Here is a 21,102-nt window from a genome sequence, read left to right on the forward strand (position 1 = left end):
TTCAAATTAATACAATTTACACTTATTTCAAAAATATACATAAACTAAAATGACACTATATTTGACCTAAAAAAAATTATGTCTATCATATCTCTTTTGTTAGTGAGGAAAACTAAGAATTCTATTTGTGACACTTATTCAGGTTCATGCAATGTTTCTTTATCCTTGTCAACATCAAAGAGAATAACTCTTTTTCTGTCACATGATAGAATATTTACGGGTTTCAAATGTTTCACATACCAATCAAGAGCCTACAAAGTAAATAGAGAATATAAATTGACATGAAGTTATAGTACGATTCCTTTCTATCAAGAAAAAAATATCTCGAAACTAACTAGATTCCTGTTGTAGTATGTTTTATGTGTCATTATTTTCAAGAGCTTCAATTTTATTTTGCATGCATATGGAATCAATTTTGTTAGTTAATATTGATATGTAATTGCAAAAGTCAGCTTTAAGTTGTAGACGTGATAATGTTATGCATGATATTACGTTGTGGTCTGCAACTACAATTGTAGCGACGATATAAAAAAAAGTGAGATCTCCACAACAACATGATTTTAAGATCAAGAATATTTTGTTTTGAATAAACCAAAACGATAATATATTAAAATGAAAGAATCAAAGCACAATGAGTGTTAAGATTGAAAAGTTACAAGCCTTTTCAAAACAAAACAAAAAAAGATTGAACAGTTACAAAGTTATAAAATACTGAAAAAGACACTGAAACAACAACACCACCAAACCAAAAGAAGAGACTAAAATCAAGTTACAAATAATAAAGGCACTCTTATACATCCGATTGTTTTTTTAATGGCAAATAGTATGTGCGCACGTGCGCGTGCGTGTGTAAAATAAAGAACAAAGCAAAAAGCGACAAGAGTTTAAAAACAAGCAACAAAAGAGGTCACATGATAGTAGTACAAAGAGTATTGAGATTCGGAACTATCATTGACTCAAATATCTATGTTAAACAGAGACTATCATTGCCTTTCACATTGTATTTTTGTCTTCCCACATTAGAGAAACGGTACAACTAAAATAATTGTAACCCTTTAAGCCTTGGGAGATTGAAAATAGATGGGTCAACATGAGACATGCTTTTACAATTTTGAAGTATTATATCCTTTAGATTTGGGGCATTGGAAAAATTTGGACACTCTATTAAGCGTGCAAACTCACCAAGGTCAATTCTCTCTAAACTCGGCAAATATTGTAACAATATATAATAATGGAAGACCAAGTAAGTATGTGTTTTTTTTCTTCCTAATATGGGAAATATTTAATATTTATTGAAATAGAATTAGCTTTTCTCTTATCAAAAGATAAACAAAAACATAACAAATACATCATACATATGCTTCGTTCCAAAGTTTTTCCAAGTTGCTATATGGAAGGCGAAGTTCAACAAGATTCAATGGAGAAAAATTTGATGGTAGAGAATTTAATGGATATGCACTCCATCCAAAATTTCTCAAGTTGTTAGGTAAAACATCAAGCCCCCCTGGAAGATGCACAAAATTAATTCCCTTAACATCTCGATTGTGGCCTTCGAAAGCAAGTAATCTTAGGTTTGGCTTCTTTGTGAAAGCTTTAAAGCTCAAATTTATGCAGATAATTTGATCAATATCTAAGCATATGCTTTCAACTGCACTAGTCCTCTGATAAATGAAAATTAGAATCAATGTTTGTACTTTTTGGTAAGGTGCAGTTTTATATAAATATAAATACATGTTTTTTGGAATGCAAGTCAACGTATATATCATTCTTACATTATTGTTTGTCACCACATCACAAATTTTGCCAGCATTCCACAATATATTGCATTGTCTAGGGTTTTTGATAGATTCTTCATGAACAATTTGCCTACCCATTTCTTGTATCAAGTCATACATCTGTATGTAATTGTCTAAAGTAATTGTTACAAGAGCCTTGTCTAAAAGGTTTCTTATCCCAATATCTGCAAAAGAAACCACAGACATTTAATATTTCTGTTACTCAGTTGCTGCTTCCACAACCTTTGAAATTTTTTGCAATGTCTAAAAATATATTTTTCTCTGTATCGTCTAATTCATCATAGCTTAAGCCCAACACCTTTTGAATTTTAGTATTGGGAATTTTCTTCAGTTTATTTATAGCATTATCCCATTCTTTTTTACTTTTTGTACGAAGAAATGAACCCAGAACTTTCAAAGCCAAAGAGTCGCCTTTTGCATAAGAAACTACATTGTTTGATATCTCCTCATATCCCTCATTGGGAACAATTTTGTTGAAAGCATTCAAACTGAACAACCTGGTGGAGTTTTGAAAGTTCATTTCCTTAACTTGAAGAATTTTGTCAATTCCTCTGCCTATCAACACATGCTTATCTTTCGTTGTCACAATGTCTCTGCTACCAGCTCCAAGGCAATCATGCCCTACTCCAATCAAATTTTCTAGAAGTTTCAAAGTATGAACGTCATCTACTACAATGAAAGCTTTCATGTGTTTGAGTCTTTACATAACCATAGATGATATTACTTTGGGAGTGTCAATACCAAGGTCTTCCCTTATTAACTTAGAAAATACAGAAAAAGAAACGCCACCAAACCAAAATTAGAAGAGACTAAAATCAAGTTACAAATAAAGGCACACCTATACATCTCAGAGTGTTATTTTAATGGCAAATAGTATGCTCGTGCGTGCATGTGCGTGTGTAAAATAAAGAACAAAGCAAAAGGCGACAAGCGTTTCAAAAACAAACAACAAAAGAGGTCACATGTAGAAGTACAAAGAGTACTCAGATTCGGGACTATCATTGCTTCAAAATATCTATCTGTCTATGTTTTAAAGAGAGACTATCATTGCCTTTCACATTGTATTTTTGTCTTCCCTCATTAGAGAAACGGTACAAGTGAAACGTATACACCAATTGATAGATTGAAGTAATATACCAAAATTTGGTCCTTTTCCAAATTCATATGTTGCTTACCGCTTTTTCTTTTTTTTTTTTTATAGAAAAGATGGCAAAGTTCAAAGAGAAAAAAATACTTATATTTACACAATCGTTCTAGTGCAAATATTGAGGAGGTGATTTGCAGGTAAAGAAACAAAAATAAGCATAGAAATTTGCAGGTATAAAATATCCGCTCAAAGGTTAGAAAACCTACTTAACTTTTTTTTTTTGAAGGAAAACCTACTTAACTTTAACATTAGTTGCATTTTAGTTTAATTTTTAGCTTTCTCTATTATTTTTATTTTTCAGAGTTAGGTTGATGTCCATAATTTCTTTCTTCTTTTGTTTTTTTTATTAATGGATAGTTGCATCTTTGTGATGCATGCATTTAGTTGACTATAGACATATTTGACTATATATCAAATGTTGTCTACCCAGAATGAAACTAGCGTGCATACGGGGAAACAACAAGTTGGTAGATTAAAATTTGTTCAAACTTTAGATGGGACATATTTATATTTAATTCTTGTTAAGGTCCCTTGATGTCACTTAATTTGTTCTATATAGTTGTGCACGTTATTTAGATGCCTTTCAAGTTTCAATTTCGCCACTGGTTTTCTTGTGTTGAACAAACAATTCTAAGTAAATTCAATGTCATTGGAACAAAACCAGTCAACCTAAGACTATGAGAATGAAAGCTTCACACCCAAAAGTCTGTTTCGTATATTTTAATCTTTCAACATTGTATATTCCTAAGATTCTTATGGTGTCTAGTTACATTTTTGGTCTTCATTTATAATTTTAACCAATGATGAAAGCATCGAGAAATTGCATTAGGAATGGTTTATAATGCATTCTAATGTACACCCTCCGGTCACAAATATAAGCAGAAATCCATGTTTTAGATTCATTCAATAAATGATGTATTTGGTCTTTATTGTAGACAACATACATCATTTATTGAATGAATCTAAAACATGAATTTTTGCTTATATTTGTGACCGGAGGGTATACTCCCTCCGTCCCGGAATATCTGACCCATTTTCTAAAAAAAAGTGTCCCAAAATAACAGACTCATTTCAATTTTCAATACAACTTTCATCATTCCCAATACAATATAACTCTAAGAGAAATGATATTTGTACAACCATTTTGGTACAACTTTTGTACAACTTTCTCTCTCATACTCACATTATATTTTTATTTTCTCACTTCCTTTTTCTCTCTCTCTCTATTGTTTTTGACCAATGAGAAGAGAGAACAACAAAGTTGTCTCAAAGGTTGTACTAAAATGGTTGTCAAAATATCACTACTCTAACTCTAATTAATATTACTTTCATCATTCCCAATACAATATATTCCACTTTTTCCTTTATTTATACATTTTTCTTAATCTGTGTAAAAACCAAATTGGGCCAGATACTATGGGACGGAGGGAGTATATTAATAAATACATTTCACTTATGAATAATATAAAAAATATAGGAGAAACATTTTATACTGATCTTAAAAAAAACACTGGAAAAAAAGAGTAAATAAAAAAGAAAAAAGCACATGGTGTTTTTTCACAAAAAATAAAAAATAAAACATAGGAATATTTCTCACTGATACATATTTTTACATCTAAATTTATTCAATTATATCCAATTGAATGATCACAAATAACATAACTTTGGGAGAGTTACAAAATCTTTCTCATTTATAAATTATATACAGGATTAGTATTTATTATGAGAAATACAACTACTTTACATAAAACTACACATCTTCAAGATTACTTCGTTTGTATAAATAATTTTCATATGCTTTTTGGTTTATCTTAATGTCATATTATAAAATTACTATTTTTAATCGTTATTCATTATTAATCATTATATCCTTACAAATAATGACTATAAAAAAAAAAACACAAGACAAACATTACTCTCTAATTAATGAGACACTAACTAATATTGCTGTACAAATCATACACGGGACAACAATCAGTCATATATTAATTAGTTAAATTGATTTTTTTTTTATGTATTGTATATAGGCATGACAAAAAAACTTATACCCGTCTGAACCAAACTCAATTTAACGGGATTTTTCCCGCTTTGACTCGGTTTGGGTTTTCCCCGATTTTAAAACACGGGTACATGATGAGTAACGGGGATATAGGTATACCCTCCCCGAACCCATACCCAAACTCATCCCGAATGTTGAAAATCATTTTATTGCCCCCTTTTAAATCAAAAGAAACACAAACCATAAATCATTTCAGCCACACAATCAGAGTCTCAATATGAAAGATGACACTCATTTATCAGAGTTCTCCCTATTCCCCATAACCATAGCCATGATCTATCATCTTCATTTCTTTGCAGGATAATGCATTGCAACATTGCGTATGAGACAAAAAAATACTTCTATTTTATTAAAAAAAGAAATCAATTGCAAGGATGAGACATGGATATCCGAACCTGTGGGAGACAGGGATGAAATTCGATTTCTTATATGTGTTGGGTTTGGGTAGGGTAGCGGGTAAGTATATGGTAGTAGGTTATGTGGACGGGGAAGGTAAATTTTGTTCCCACCCGCCCCATTGCCATGCCTAATTATATATTCTAAATGATAGTGGGAGTAATTATAATATAGTAATTATAATTTGATATAAGAATCTGAAGGTGAGAAAAACACAAGAAGGGGGGTTGAATTGTGTTTTGAAAAATTCTTCTTTTCTCCTAAAAACTGAACACACTGATCAGAAGCTAGGTGAGACAGCTTCTGAAGTGATAATCAGAATCTAAATGCAGCGGAATAAAATAGAGAGAGAGAAGAAGAACGACACAAAGCAATTATACTGGTTCCTTCCACAATCCGGAAGTAGTCCAGTCCCCCTTGCACTTCCAAGGAGATTTCACTATGAGTAATATCTGATTACAAATGCTCAAGCACACAAGCAAGAGACTTCCTTTGCTCAAGCACACAAGCTAGAGACTTCCTTTGCTCAAGAACACAATCAAGAGACTTCCTGCTCAAGCACAACTGCAAGAGACTTCCTAACTAAACAAAATTACACAGAAAATTGTTTAAGGTTGAACACTTGATATACAATCAGAGGTGCTCACAATACAAATCAGATACAGACTCAATGAACTTAAGAATTTCTAAGATATGACTTTGAGACACAGAAATTCTAAGTGAATGCAGAACAATTTCAGCAGAGGTTTGGTACTTGTGAAAATCTTGTGAGTCTTTCGTTTAGCGTTCTTGCATTGCCAAAACTCTAATTCTTCACTCCTTTATATAGAGGTGTGAAAGAGACGTTGTGAAATTGCCAGCACACCAAAGAGTCGTTGTTGAAGCTTGATCTTTCACCAATGATCTTTTGCCTGATTTGGTTGTTGTCCTATGAAGAACAAATTTGAAATCCATTCCTTATCCAAAGGAACATCTATGCAGGCGAAGCTGTATTCTGGAGCTGTTTTCTTGTCTTGTAGCGTGGACACAAAACAGAGTAGTGGAGAACGTGGTTGTACAATTCGTACAAAGTACAATGTCAACGCTTTCGTCCAAATTGCAAGCACAAGCCTTCAAACACCTTTGAAATGACCGTTGCAAAACTCCACTAATCCTTCGTTTGCGTTTTCGAATCCAATAGACAGCTTTTGCATTGATAATTCTTCAAATTTTGAATCTTTTGTAAATTCAGTTGAGATTCAGCTTCTGGTGAAATAGCTTCTGATGAGGCAGCTTCTGATGATGCAGCTTCTGATGATGTGGCTTCTGGACCTCTTGTCTTCAGAAGCACTATTCTTCAGGAGCAGCTTTACTTCAGGGGCGCTATTTCTTCAGGAGTAGCTTGACTTCAGGAGCGCTTTGCCTTCAGAATCATCTAAGCTTCATTTTCTTTTGCTCTTTATTTGCTCATTCAGAACCAATGATGATGTGACTTTATAATTATGGTCCTGTACACTTGAACAAATATTAGCTAGTCCAATTTACAATTTTTAATACCTTGTTATCATCAAAACTCTTTAAGGTTCATTGTTAAACACATTTTGTTCCAACAATCTCCCCCTTTTTGATGATGACAAACAAAAGTATTTAAAATTGATCAATTGTTGTTAATCTAATTAACAAGTTGACTTTGGGGTTCTAAGGTTTGTAAGCTCAGAATCTGAGGTTTGTAAGCTCAAACTCCCCCTGAGTCTGATAGTATTTAAGGTGAGGTTTGTAAGCTCCCCCTAAGTTCTATCCAGGTTAATTAAATTCATTTTTCGCACAATAAAAAATATCAGAGCTTAAAAACAAAATTGAATCATTGAAAGAATTAACTTATAGATAAGAAGAATGGTTCAATTAATTTTACTTGAATTTTGATACTCCTTCGTTCGTTCATAGCTTATACCAATAAGGTAAAAAAATGATAGAAGTTTTTCAAAAATTTCAAATGCCATTAATGGGGCTCAGAGCCTTTAAATACTTGTCACATATACTCCCCCTTTTGTCATTATCAAAAAAGATAAAAAAAAAACATAAAAGACAAAAAGAGAGTATACAAGAAATTAATCAAAAGAGAGTATACAAGAAATTAATCAGATCAAAAATATATGAACATGAATATCTAAAATATCAGAAGCAGCTAAACAGTCAGAATCAGTAAGCATTCAGAAGCATAGAAAAGTAGAACAAGATGGTTTCACAAACAAGGACTAAGAATATAAAACAAATAACAAACAAAAGATAACACTAAGGTGTGCAACTAAGGGTTGGTTTGTTGTTGTTTCTTCATCTCCTCCATTTCTTCAATTTTCTTCTGCAACATTTCTTCAAGCTGTTGTTGCCTCTGGAGAAGAGCTTGTTCCCTTTCTCTGGCTTCTTGCTGCTGCTGTGCCATCTGTTTCTTCAGAAGCTTACACAACCTGGCTTCTCTGGTCAAGTAGTCCGTTTCTGAGAAGAAAGGCTGGTTTGCCAGGAGCAGTGTAGAACTTCTTACTCTGAGACTCTGATTCAGATGCTCCATAACTTCCTGACAGAAGCTTCCTTGCTTCTGATGCACTTAGCCCTTAAGCTTTCAATTAGCTCAGTTGCCCGGTTCTGAAGTGATGCCCAGGAGTCTTCATATGCACTTGTGAGATCAATTGACCTTCGTTGATTCACAAGATTATGCAATTGACTAAGGATTGTCAGAAGCTCAGAAGTAATATATCCAGATTCCAGGATGTTTGAGGGTGGTTGTTCAAGGATTTCAAGATCAGAATCACTGATTTCCAAATCTTGAACAGGGTTAGGAACTTGAATGGTAAAGTGTGTTTGTGTGTTTGAAGATGAAGGATGGTCAGAGGCAATGTGAGTGGTAGTGGTTGAGGCTTGAACATTGACTAGAGAGATGTCAACATCCATGGGAGTTGGTTGTGGGGAGTGTTCAATTTCAGTTGGTGGTTGTTGTGGTGAAGTTGATGTTTGAGTGTTGAGTTGGGGGTCAATGGTAGCTGTTGGTGATTGTGGGGGTGTTGTGGGTTTATGTGGTTCAGGTGTTTGTTGATGGGGGTTTTCTGAAACAACGTTTTCAGAAGCAGCTGCTTCTGGAGTTGCTTCAGAGGCCTTTTCTGAGGTAAACTCAACATTTTCTGGAGGAATCATGTTGAGAGGTTGAATGTTAAGGGGTTGAGGGTTAAGGCGAAAGATAGTCTCAATGACTCTTTCTCTCTGCACAGCCATTTCAGCCAACTTCTCATTAATTATGTGACCAACTGGTTCATAAGTAGTTGACTGAGAGGGCTTTTTGTTGGTTTTGGTTGATGTTGGCTGGCTTTTTACTGGTTTTTGAAAGAGTTGGGCTAAGGGTATATCATCATCAGAATCATCAGAATCTGATAATGGTGAGGATGCGGAATCTGATGATATATTAATTACCTTCTCTGGTTCAGGATCAGAATCCTCTTTAACAGACTCACTGGTCATCAGCAACAGTTGCTTGGCTTCTGAAACTACAGACTCTTGTAGCTCAGCAGCAATCTCCATAGCTTTTCCAATAGCTTCTGACACAATAGTAGCAACTTCAGTCTTCTTAGAAACATGAGGGAAGTTCTTGGTCCTCCTTACTGCTTGCTTCCTTTTCTTCTTTGGTATTGCAGGTTGATCAAGAGTAATGCCAACATCCATGATCATCCTGGAATCCATGTCTTCAATGGCTTCTTCAATAGAAGGTACTGATGAACTACCAATTTTGAGCTTGTCAGTAGCAACTTTTGCCTTTTTAGCAGATTGTTCAACCTCTAGATATTGCTCTGCAGTCATCTTTCTTTTTGACTTTCTGCCTCTGGCTCGTGGCAGAGCACCACCATACATTTCCTCTGGAATATCTTCCAATCTGATTCTCTCATTGGTTGCCTCAAAATGTTCCTTTATATAGTACATCTGCACCTCAAAATGTTCCTTTATATTGTTGACTGGAATCTGAATTACCTGATCTGCAGGGCCAGCTTCAGAAGTGATCTTTTGTGGATCAGCAGCTTGAGGAACTACTTCTGAAGTTCCCTCTTCTGGAGCATTTTCAAAAATGAGCATCATATCGTCTTCCTCATTGTCTTCAGTGGGCTTACCAGCAATGGCTCTTACTTCAGCCAATTTATCTTTGTAGAACCTATCACAATCTTCCAATCCCAAGGCCTTGAGCTTTTCATTTCTTTGATGAATGTATTGTGCTTTTTGTTCCTTTCTGTCTGATATAAGATCAGAAGCACGTTCATCTGCCATCCTTTTCCTTATTGGAGTCATCTCAACCATAGGACTCACAAGTTGAAGGGGAGCCTTCTTCTTCTTCAGCTTGGGATCAGCCTCTTCTTTCTCCATTTCTTCAAGAGCTTCCTCCAGCTGCTCTTGGGTGATTACCAAATCTGCCTTACCTTTTCTTCTTTTCTGAGGAATAGAGGCAGCACCAACCTTCTGCATCTTTCCTTTTTCCTTGATAGAAACAGGTTTAGCAGCTTCTGACTCAGTACTAGTTCTGGCCTTCTTTCCTTTAGTAGGAGCAGCATCAGATTCAGAACTAGTTCTGGCCCTTTTCCCTTTAGGTGCATCAGAAACAGCAGCTTCTGACACAGCAACTGCTTTGGCCTTCTTGCCTTTCCCTTTAGCAAGAGCAGCTTCCTCCTGAGACCTTGCATCTTCCTCCAAGACGTACTCAGCTACTGATTGAACTAGGAAATCAGAGTCACTTTCCTTAAAGATGGGAGGAAAGTCCCTGATTATCTCAGTTTCAGCAGTTGTCATCTCTAACCACTTTTCATCTTTAGGGGCTTCTTTGATGAACTTCATAGAGCATGAGCTCCTGCTACTGATAGTCCTTTCAGCAGTAGAGACTTCGAAACATCTATCAGAAGCACTCCTTGTCCTTTTTAAGAACTCCAGCACCCTTCCTTGATAAAAGATTTCAGACAGCAATCTTCCATAGGGTCCTTGTTTTCTTCCTCTGATAGTGCTTTCATTTATGGCCCAGCAGAGATGATCCATTACATATCTTGGGAAGTTTATCTTTTCCAGAATAGCCATGAAGTAAATTGCTAGCTTCTGTTGATTGTTGGGTTGGTCAGATCCTCCTGCTCTTTGAAAGAAGCAATCATTACTGAATTTCACCAACATCCTGTTGTGAATCTCCATTTCAGAAGGCTTTGCATCTTTCTTCCCACCCAAAAGAGTGTTGTAGTAACCTTGTAGCAGGACATCTTCCTTCCTGACTATTTCTTGGAATCTTCCCTCTGCGTCCATCCTACAAGCTTTAGCTATAACGTCCTCAGTGATGGTTATAGGAATGCCCATCACTTCAGACCTTATTTCTAAGCTATCAAATGATGTAGGATTCATATCCATGATCATTTTCCCTTTCTTTGACCCAGCTTGTTTGCTTACGACTTTTGCAGGCTTTTCATTGTACACTTCAGCTTTTAACCAAAAGTCCTTGACCAAGTTCACATATGTTGGCCCATTTAGCATCTTGAAATACTCAGACAGCATCTGAGTCTCTATCAATCCTTCCATGTTTACTTCATACTTCTTGAGTGAAGCAAAATCCACCGGTGACTCTACTTGAACTACTAAGGATTCCCATGGAATATCCATAGTCTTCTCTTTGTAGATGGACCCAGATTCTGATACGCTTTGCTTATTTGATGTAGATTCTGAGACTTTTCGTTGCGAGCTTGATGATGTCATTTGATGATTGACGAAGATTTGAAGAAGATGAAGATTTTAGGGTTCTAAGATTGAGAAGAATGCGCTTACTTCGCAAGAGGTTTGAGAGCAAATGTGTTTGTTGTGAGTGAGTAGTGTGTGAATTGTCAAAGTGTTAAAAGTAAAACGATTGCAATTCAAAAGAGACAAACAAACATAACATTAATGACAAAAATTGGGGGCGCGTGAAAAGTACTTTCAAAGCTATTAAATCATCATTGCCCTTTTAGTTATACACCAACACATACAGGCCACGTAAGAAGTTCACAGAGTGACTACCAAGTTAGTGGGCCAGAAGTTACTTTTTAAAAGGTAACTTCCAACGTTTCCACTAATTCAACTATTCAGAAGCAACAAATCCAGCTTCTGGACTTCAGATGCTGACGTCATCATCAGAAGCGAGTTTTCCTCAGAACCTCAATAAAGAGCTTCTGATGGACTACCGCTTCTGAACTAACTTCAGAACCTAAAATCCTATTCAGGAGCAAGCAAGCATTTAATCAGATACAAAGTGCATGTTCAAATTTTTCTTTATAAAATCAAATCTTTCAACAGTTAAAGGCTTAGTAAATATATCAGCCCATTGATTTTCAGTATCAATGAATTGTATATCTAAAATTCCTTTTTGAACATAATCTCTGATAAAATGGTGTTTGATTTCAATGTGCTTCGCTCTTGAATGCAAAATTGGATTTTTAGACAAACAAATAGCAGCAGTATTATCACAATAAATGGGAATACTGTTAGCAGTCATCTGATAATCTTCCAACTGATGTTTCATCCAGAGTAGTTGTGTACAACAACTTGCAGCTGAAATGTATTCTGCTTCTGCTGTAGACATAGCAATAGTTGTTTGTCTTTTGCTAGCCCAGGATATAAGATTATCACCCAGAAATTGACAGTTGCCACTGGTTGACTTTCTTTCAATCCTATCACCAGCATAATCAGCATCACAGAATCCAATTAGCTTATAATCTAAGGATTTCCTATAAAGGAGTCCAAGATTAGTTGTTCCTTTCAAATACCTGAAGATTCTCTTGACAGAAGTCATATGAGATTCTCTAGGATCTGATTGGAATCTTGCACACAAGCATACACTGAATAAAATATCTGGCCTAGATGCAGTGAGGTATAACAAAGAACCAATCATACCTCTATACAGCTTCTGATCTACTTTGGCTCCTTCATCTTCTTTGCTTAAGTTGCACGTGGGGTGCATTGGAGTGTTCATCACTTTACAATCTTCAAGTTTGAACTTCTTCAGAAGCTCCTTTGTGTACTTTGATTGATGAACATAGACTCCATCTTTGCATTGATTGATTTGAATGCCAAGGAAGAACTTCAGCTCTCCCATCATGCTCATTTCAAATTCATCCTGCATCAACTCAGAAAATTCCTTGCAAAGAGATGCATTAGTAGAACCAAATATTATATCATCAACATATATTTGCACAACAAGAATATCTTTCCCAAGGGTCCTTCTGAAGAGTGTAGTATCAACCTGTCCTCTTTTAAAATCATTTTTGATTAAGAAATTACTTAGTCTATCATACCAAGCTCTGGGAGCTTGTTTCAAGCCATATAGTGATTTCTTCAGTTTAAAAACATGGTCAGGATATTTAATATCCTCAAATCCAGGAGGTTGCTTGACATACACTTCTTCTTCTATGACACCATTTAAAAAAGCACTCTTGACATCCATTTGATATAATATTATGCCATGATTAACTGCATAGGAAAGAAGTAACCTGATTGCTTCCAATCTTGCAACTGGAGCAAACGTTTCAGTGTAATCAATGCCTTCTTGTTGACTATACCCTTGTGCAACAAGCCTGGCTTTGTTTCTTGTTACTTCACCTTGCTCATTCAGCTTGTTTCTGAATACCCATTTTGTTCCAATAATGTTCTTGTGCTGAGGTTTGGGTACCAGATCCCACACATCATTTCTTTGAAATTGATTCAACTTTTCTTGCATAGCTAGGATCCATCCATCATCTGAAAGTGCTTCATCAACTGTTGTAGGTTCAATCATTGAGATTAGTCCAATCATTGACTCCTCTTGTCTGAAATGTGATCTTGTTCTTCTTGGACTATCCTTGTTTCCAATGATTAGCTCCTCAGGATGTGAAGACTTGTGTTTGAATGTGTTTCTGGGAGGATCTGCTTGATGTGAGCCATCTTGTGCTTCATCAGAAGCAGCTTCATCTTGTGCTTCTGATGTGGGTTCAGCTTCTGGACTATCTTCAGACTCAGCTATCTGATCAGGTTCTGGAGTAGCTTCAGGAACCTGTATCTCTGCAGAACTTTCACCTTGCTTTGAAGTTTTATCTTCAAGCTCCTTGTCATCAAATTTAACGTGCATAGATTCTTCAACACAAAGTGTTTCTGAATTATACACTTTGTATGCCTTTGACCTTTCAGAGTAACCTAGAAAGATTCCCCTTTGGGCCTTGGCATCAAATTTCTTTAGGTAGAGCTTGTTGTTCAGAATGTAACATGTACATCCAAATTGATGAAAGTAAGAGATATTGGGTTTTCTTCCTTTAAAGAGTTCATATGCTGTTTTCTCCAAAATAGGTCTAATATAGATCCTGTTCTGAACATAGCATGCTGTATTCACTGCTTCTGCCCAAAAATGTTTTGGTAAATTGTTTTCATGAATCATGGTTCTGGCCATTTCTTGTAAAGTTCTATTCTTTCTCTCTACAACCCCATTTTGTTGTGGTGTTCTAGGAGAAGAGAACTCATGGAAAATTCCATGTTTTTCACAAAAAGCTTCAAATGGCTCATTTTCAAATTCTCCACCATGATCACTTCTGACTTTCAAAATTTTTGATTCTTTTTCAGATTGAATTTGAGTGCAGAAGCTACTGAATACATCACACGCAACATCTTTACTCTTTATGAATTTCACCCAAGTCCATCTGCTGTAATCATCAACAATGACTAATCCATATCTACTTCCATATAGGGATGCAGTACTCACTGGTCCAAATAAATCAATATGGAGTAATTCTAAAGGTCTTGAGGTTGAAACAATGTCTTTGGTTTTAAAAGATGATTTCACAATTTTCCCTCTCTGACATGCACCACAGAGTGCATCTGAATGATAGTCAATGTCTGGTAGCCCTTTCACAAGTTGTAACTTACTAAGCTTAGAGATTAACCTCCAGTTAGCATGTCCCAACCTTCTGTGCCACATCCATTTCTTATCATTCACTGATAGTAGGCAAACCACCTTCTGATCAGCCAGTTCAGAAAAATTGATTTTATAGACATTGTCAACTCTCTTTCCCTTGAACACAATGGATTTGTCTTTCTTGTTGATTACTGTACAGTTGGGTTTTTCAAGACCATCTACCAACCATACATTATTAATTGAGGTAGAGGAATTACCAATAGTTCCTGTACCTATGATCTTGCCTGACTGGTTGCCCCCAAATTTCACATTTCCTCCCTCTTTCATTGTTAGGCTGAGGAACATGGACTTGTCTCCTGTCATGTGTCTTGAGCAACCGCTGTCTAGGTACCATGATCTTTGCTTTGGCACTGCTCTTAGACATACCTGCATCATTGACATTTTTAGATTTAGGTACCCATTGTTCTATGGGTCCTGGAAGGTTAGTACTTAAGGCTTTACTCTTCACTTCTTGTACCTTGTGCTGTGAGTTGGGTTGCTTCTGATTAACCATCACCTTAGGTTTTGGTACTTCAGAAGCAGTAACTATCTTCTTCTGAAACTTAGACTTCAGAACCCCAGATTTTGGTTTCACCAGACTCTGAGGAATAGGTTCTGATCTTTTCAGGATCCTGACCTTTGAAGTCTTGGAATCAGATTTGATCATAGCCTTTGACTTAGAGTTCTTTGGCGTTGAAGTAATCTTAGCCTTAGGACTAGAAGCTTCAGGTTCTGATTGAACAACAGTTTCCAACTCAGCCCCTTCTGGTACAAAGAATGTTTTCAGACCTTCCTTGATGCATTCACAACAAGATTTTAGATTGGTTTTCTCAAGTTTCACTTCTGGAAAACCAATTCCTCTGCCATTGTTCTTGTAAATGCTATAAATCATAGAAGCTACTCTGCTTCTGTCAATGCCAGATATAATAAAATCTTCAAGAGCAATTTCATGGTTACTTAAAGGTTTTTCATTACACTTTTCTTGTAGCTTCTGACATAAGAACCTGAGCTGATCTTCATATGTTTTACACATGAAGTCAAAGCCCCTAAGTCCTTGTTCAGAAGCTTTCAGATCCAATAGAGTTGATTTTTGCTGTTGTACCAAATCAGCATATTTTTCTTTTAAATCCTTCAACTCATTGGTTCTTACTTCAAAATGTGTAAGAAGTTCTTTAAGTGACTCAACAAGTTCATCTCTGGGAATTTTGGAATATACCTCGTTTTCATCTTCTGAGTCTGAATCTGATCCAGCTTCTGAAGTTGTTGTTGCTACCAACGCAACAGCTACCTTTGCATCTTCATCAGCTTCCTCTTTATCAGATCCAGATTCACTACCCAAATCATCCCAGGTTGCCATTAAACTCTGCTTGATCTGCTTCTTGAGTTTGCTTGGTTTGAATGTAGACCTCTTTGACTTGTCCTTTGACTTTTCTCTTTGAAGATCAGGGCATTCAGCAATGAAGTGTCCAGGCTTCTTACAGTTGAAGCATCCCTTCTGATCTTCTTTCTTTGAGCTTCTGGAGTTACCCCTTCTGGAGAGAAACTTTCTGTTCTTCTTGGCCAGATATTGAAGTCTGTTTGAGAGCATGGCCATTTCAGCAGCATCTGGTTCAGAATCTGAACTTGACTGTTCTTCCTCTTTAGATTCAACTACTTTGAGAGCTTTTGATGACTTGCCTTTGGATGGAAGAGCTATTGATTTACTCTTCTTAGTAGACTCATGTTCATTGAGACTTAACTCATGAACTTTGAGAGAACTAACAAGATCTTCGACACTTAAAGTGTTTAAATCTTTAGCTTCCTCAATGGCAGTCACTTTTGGTCTCCATCTGGCAGGTAAGCTTCTGAGTATCTTGCTTACATGATCAGAAGCAACATAGCTCTTCTTTAGAATCTGTAGCCCAGAAACTAAGGTTTGAAACCTTGAGTACATCTCCTCAATAGTTTCATCATCCTTCATCTTGAATAACTCATACTGATGTACAAGCAGGAGAGCCTTTGCTTCTTTGACCTTCTTGCTCCCTTCATAATTTGAACAGAGAGAAGCAAACATAGCTTTAGCAGTGGATTTGTCACTCATCTTCATATACTCTGCTTTGGGTATGGCAGTGACAAGGGCTCCTCTGATAATATGATGCTTCTTGTAAAGTTTCCTCAGTTCTGGAGTATGTTTCTTTCTATCCACAGCAGCTCCTTCTTCATCAAGGACTAAATCACCAACACCATCTTCCAGAATATCTCATAATTCTTCATCCAGGCTCATGATGTAACTGTAAAAGTTGGTCTTCCACCAAGAGAACTCTTCAGCATCTCCATTGAACTTTGGAACTTTTCCAACACTGGTTTTCTTACTATCACTATAATCATGTGAGACATGTTTATAGCTAGTATCACTAGGACCAGTAGGAGGAGGAGTAGACATGTTTTTCTCAGATCTTTGACTGTTGCACGGTTAAGTGATACACAACAGACCAAGGCTCTAGATACCAATTGAAGGTGAGAAAAACACAAGAAGGGGGGTTGAATTGTGTTTTGAAAAATTCTTCTTTTCTCCTAAAAACTGAACACACTGATCAGAAGCTAGGTGAGACAGCTTCTGAAGTGATAATCCGAATCTAAATGCAGTGGAATAAAACAGAGAGAGAGAAGAAGAACGACACAAAGCAATTATACTGGTTCCTTCCACAATCCGGAAGTAGTCCAGTCCCCCTTGCACTTCCAAGGAGATTTCACTATGAGTAATATCTGATTACAAATGCTCAAGCACACAAGCAAGAGACTTCCTTTGCTCAAGCACACAAGCTAGAGACTTCCTTTGCTCAAGAACACAATCAAGAGACTTCCTGCTCAAGCACAACTGCAAGAGACTTCCTAACTAAACAAAATTACACAGAAAATTGTTTAAGGTTGAACACTTGATATACAATCAGAGGTGCTCACAATACATATCAGATACAGACTCAATGAACTTAAGAATTTCTAAGATATGACTTTGAGACACAGAAATTCTAAGTGAATGCAGAACAATTTCAGCAGAGGTTTGGTACTTGTGAAAATCTTGTGAGTCTTTCGTTTAGCGTTCTTGCATTGCCAAAACTCTAATTCTTCACTCCTTTATATAGAGGTGTGAAAGAGACGTTGTGAAATTGCCAGCACACCAAAGAGTCGTTGTTGAAGCTTGATCTTTCACCAATGATCTTTTGCCTGATTTGGTTGTTGTCCTATGAAGAACAAATTTGAAATCCATTCCTTATCCAAAGGAACATCTATGCAGGCGAAGCTGTATTCTGGAGCTGTTTTCTTGTCTTGTAGCGTGGACACAAAACAGAGTAGTGGAGAACGTGGTTGTACAATTCGTACAAAGTACAATGTCAACGCTTTCGTCCAAATTGCAAGCACAAGCCTTCAAACACCTTTGAAATGACCGTTGCAAAACTCCACTAATCCTTCGTTTGCGTTTTCGAATCCAATAGACAGCTTTTGCATTGATAATTCTTCAAATCTTGAATCTTTTGTAAATTCAGTTGAGATTCAGCTTCTGGTGAAATAGCTTCTGATGAGGCAGCTTCTGATGATGCAGCTTCTGATGATGTGGCTTCTGGACCTCTTGTCTTCAGAAGCACTATTCTTCAGGAGCAGCTTTACTTCAGGGGCGCTATTTCTTCAGGAGTAGCTTGACTTCAGGAGCGCTTTGCCTTCAGAATCATCTAAGCTTCATTTTCTTTTGCTCTTTATTTGCTCATTCAGAACCAATGATGATGTGACTTTATAATTATGGTCCTGTACACTTGAACAAATATTAGCTAGTCCAATTTACAATTTTTAATACCTTGTTATCATCAAAACTCTTTAAGGTTCATTGTTAAACACATTTTGTTCCAACAGAATCTTGCACGATATACATATTTATTGTTAATAAATTCATATAAAAAATATAAAAAATGCTAAAAAAATTACTAATACTTTTCAATGATATATAAAAATCACGGGACTTATTAATGTTCCCATTATCATTTATTGTGATGTTATTATTTATAATATTTTCACATATATTTAGTCTACCATTTTATAATATTTAATAACAACTATTTTAATGTTTTTATTATTATCTTCATCTTTATCATTAATTTTTTTCTTATTTCTCAATGTAAATAATATTGTAAATGCATTTTGAAGCATAAATCGCGATTTAAGGATCAGCCTGTGCGGAGCACGGGCCCGTGCTTAGCACAGGTCTGTTGCTAGTTCACATTGTATTTTTGTCTTCCCTCATTAGAGAAACGGTACAAGTGAATCGTATACACCAATTGATAGATTGAACTAATATACCATGATTTGGTCCTTTTCCAAATTCATATGTTGCTTACCGCTTTTTCTTTTTTTTATAGAAAAGATGGCAAAGTTCAAAGAGAAAAAAATACTTATATTTACACAATCGTTCTAGTGCAAATATTGAGGAGGTGATTTGCAGGTAAAGAAACAAAAATAAGCATAGAAATTTGCAGGTATAAAATATCCGCTCAAAGGTTAGAAAACCTACTTAACTTTTTTTTTTTTTTGAAGGAAAACCTACTTAACTTTAACATTAGTTGCATTTTAGTTTAATTTTTAGCTTTCTATATTATTTTTATTTTTCAGAGTTAGGTTGATGTCCATAATTTCTTTCTTCTTTTGTTTTTTTTATTAATGGATAGTTGCATCTTTGTGATGCATGCATTTAGTTGACTATAGACATATTTGACTATATATCAAATGGGCTTAATTGCACTTTTGACCCCCTATCTTTTTAAAACTTGCGGTTACAACCCCTTAACTAATTTAAATACAAAACAGCCCCCTAAGTATTGAATCATTGGCAGTTTTAGCCCCCCAAGGCCAAAAAAAATAAAAAAAATGACACGTGGCACCTCATTTAGGGTGCCACGTCAGTGTTGTGGGCCAAAACTACCAAAGATTCAATACTTAGGGGGCTGCTTTGTATTTAAATTAGTTAGGGGGCTGTAACCGCAAGTTTTGGAAAGATAGGGGGCCAAAAGTGCAATTAAACCTATCAAATGTTGTCTACCCAGAATGAAACTAGCGTGCATACGGGGAAACAACAAGTTGGTAGATTAAAATTTGTTCAAACTTTAGATGGGACATATTTATATTTAATTCTTGTTAAGGTCCCTTGATGTCACTTAATTTGTTCTATATAGTTGTGCACGTTATTTAGATGCCTTTCAAGTTTCAATTTCGCCACTGGTTTTCTTGTGCTGAACAAACAATTCTAAGTAAATTCAATGTCATTGGAACAAAACCAGTCAACCTAAGACTATGAGAATGAAAGCTTCACACCCAAAAGTCTTTGTCTCGTATATTTTAATCTTTCAACATTGTATATTCCTAAGATTCTTATGGTGTCTAGTTACATTTTTGGTCTTCATTTATAATTTTAACCAATGATGAAAGCATCGAGAAATTGCATTAGGAATGGTTTATAATGCATTCTAATGTACACCCTCCGGTCACAAATATAAGCAGAAATCCATGTTTTAGATTCATTCAATAAATGATGTATTTGGTCTTTATTGTAGACAACATACATCATTTATTGAATGAATCTAAAACATGAATTTTTGCTTATATTTGTGACCGGAGGGTATACTCCCTCCGTCCCAGAATATCTGACAAATTTTCTAAAAAAATGTGTCCCAAAATAACAGACTCATTTCAATTTTCAATACAACTTTCATCATTCCCAATACAATATAACTCTAAGAGAAATGATATTTCTACAACCATTTTGGTACAACTTTTGTACAACTTTCTCTCTCATACTCACATTATATTTTTATTTTCTCACTTCCTTTTTCTCTCTCTATTGTTTTTGACCAATGAGAAGAGAGAACAACAAAGTTGTCTCAAAGGTTGTACTAAAATGGTTGTCAAAATATCACTACTCTAACTCTAATTAATACTACTTTCATCATTCTCAATACAATATATTCCACTTTTTCCTTTATTTATACATTTTTCTTAATCTGTGTAAAAACCAAATTGGACCAGATATTATGGGATGGAGGGAGTATATTAGAAGCATTTGCTGACACATAGAGGGACCATTGTGTACTTCAATATAAATTGCCTTTTATTGCTTGTTAGTCACATGGGAAGTTAGAGTTGAAATTTCTCAATTTGGAAGTCAGTCGCAATGTTACTATCTATCTATATATTGTCAGCAACCATCTGGCTAATTTAAATATAAAAAGGGTTGTTTTGTTTATACATATTTTATAAAAAAAAAAAAAAATATTATTGAATGCAAGGGTAGGGTTTTTCTTTTTAATTAGTTTCCCCTTCCACTTGATTAGTACAAAATAATGTTGACGTCTGGTCCGGATGATAATTTTTAAGGAATTATAGTCATTTTTAGAAACTATAATGGGGTTGATTTAGTTGTTGCAGCTTGAAAGATTTTAGTCAAAACTCAAAACAAATATAGCTGACGCACATGGCTTCCGCCTAACCCTTCAATTTGGTCTTGATATAGGTTTTCACAATATTTTGGCTAAAAGATACACCATTAATGTGTTTCAAACAATGAATAACTTTGATGATGTTATTACTCGTGTGTTTGATTATTTATCGATGATTGTTGAAATCAAACATGAGAGTAATAGCAACAAAGTTATCGATTGATAAGGGTAGCACAATATTTTGGTCTTGATAAGGGTACTTTCATTTTTTTTAATTGTTTACTTGTGCATGTTAAAACTCCCTATGAATTATA

At 35.5% G+C, this 21,102-nt stretch overlaps 1 protein-coding gene across 1 annotated transcript; it reads right to left on the minus strand.

Moving 5' to 3' along the window:
- Positions 1-1,036: 1,036 nt before the first annotated feature.
- On the minus strand, positions 1,037-2,987 carry LOC146897460 (disease resistance protein RUN1-like). Its single transcript, XM_085739183.1, has 4 exons — positions 2,007-2,987; positions 1,773-1,960; positions 1,355-1,661; positions 1,037-1,212 (listed from the first exon to the last, which is right to left on the minus strand). The coding sequence occupies exons 1-4, from the start codon at positions 2,482-2,484 to the stop codon at positions 1,037-1,039; spliced, it is 1,149 nt and encodes a 382-aa protein (XP_085595309.1). The 5' UTR covers positions 2,485-2,987.
- Positions 2,988-21,102: the final 18,115 nt, after the last annotated feature.

This window comes from Medicago sativa, chromosome 8 (genome assembly GCF_051527215.1).
Source record: "Medicago sativa cultivar Bolivia chromosome 8, Bolivia_mono, whole genome shotgun sequence".
In the NCBI taxonomy this organism is placed as follows: domain Eukaryota; kingdom Viridiplantae; phylum Streptophyta; class Magnoliopsida; order Fabales; family Fabaceae; genus Medicago; species Medicago sativa.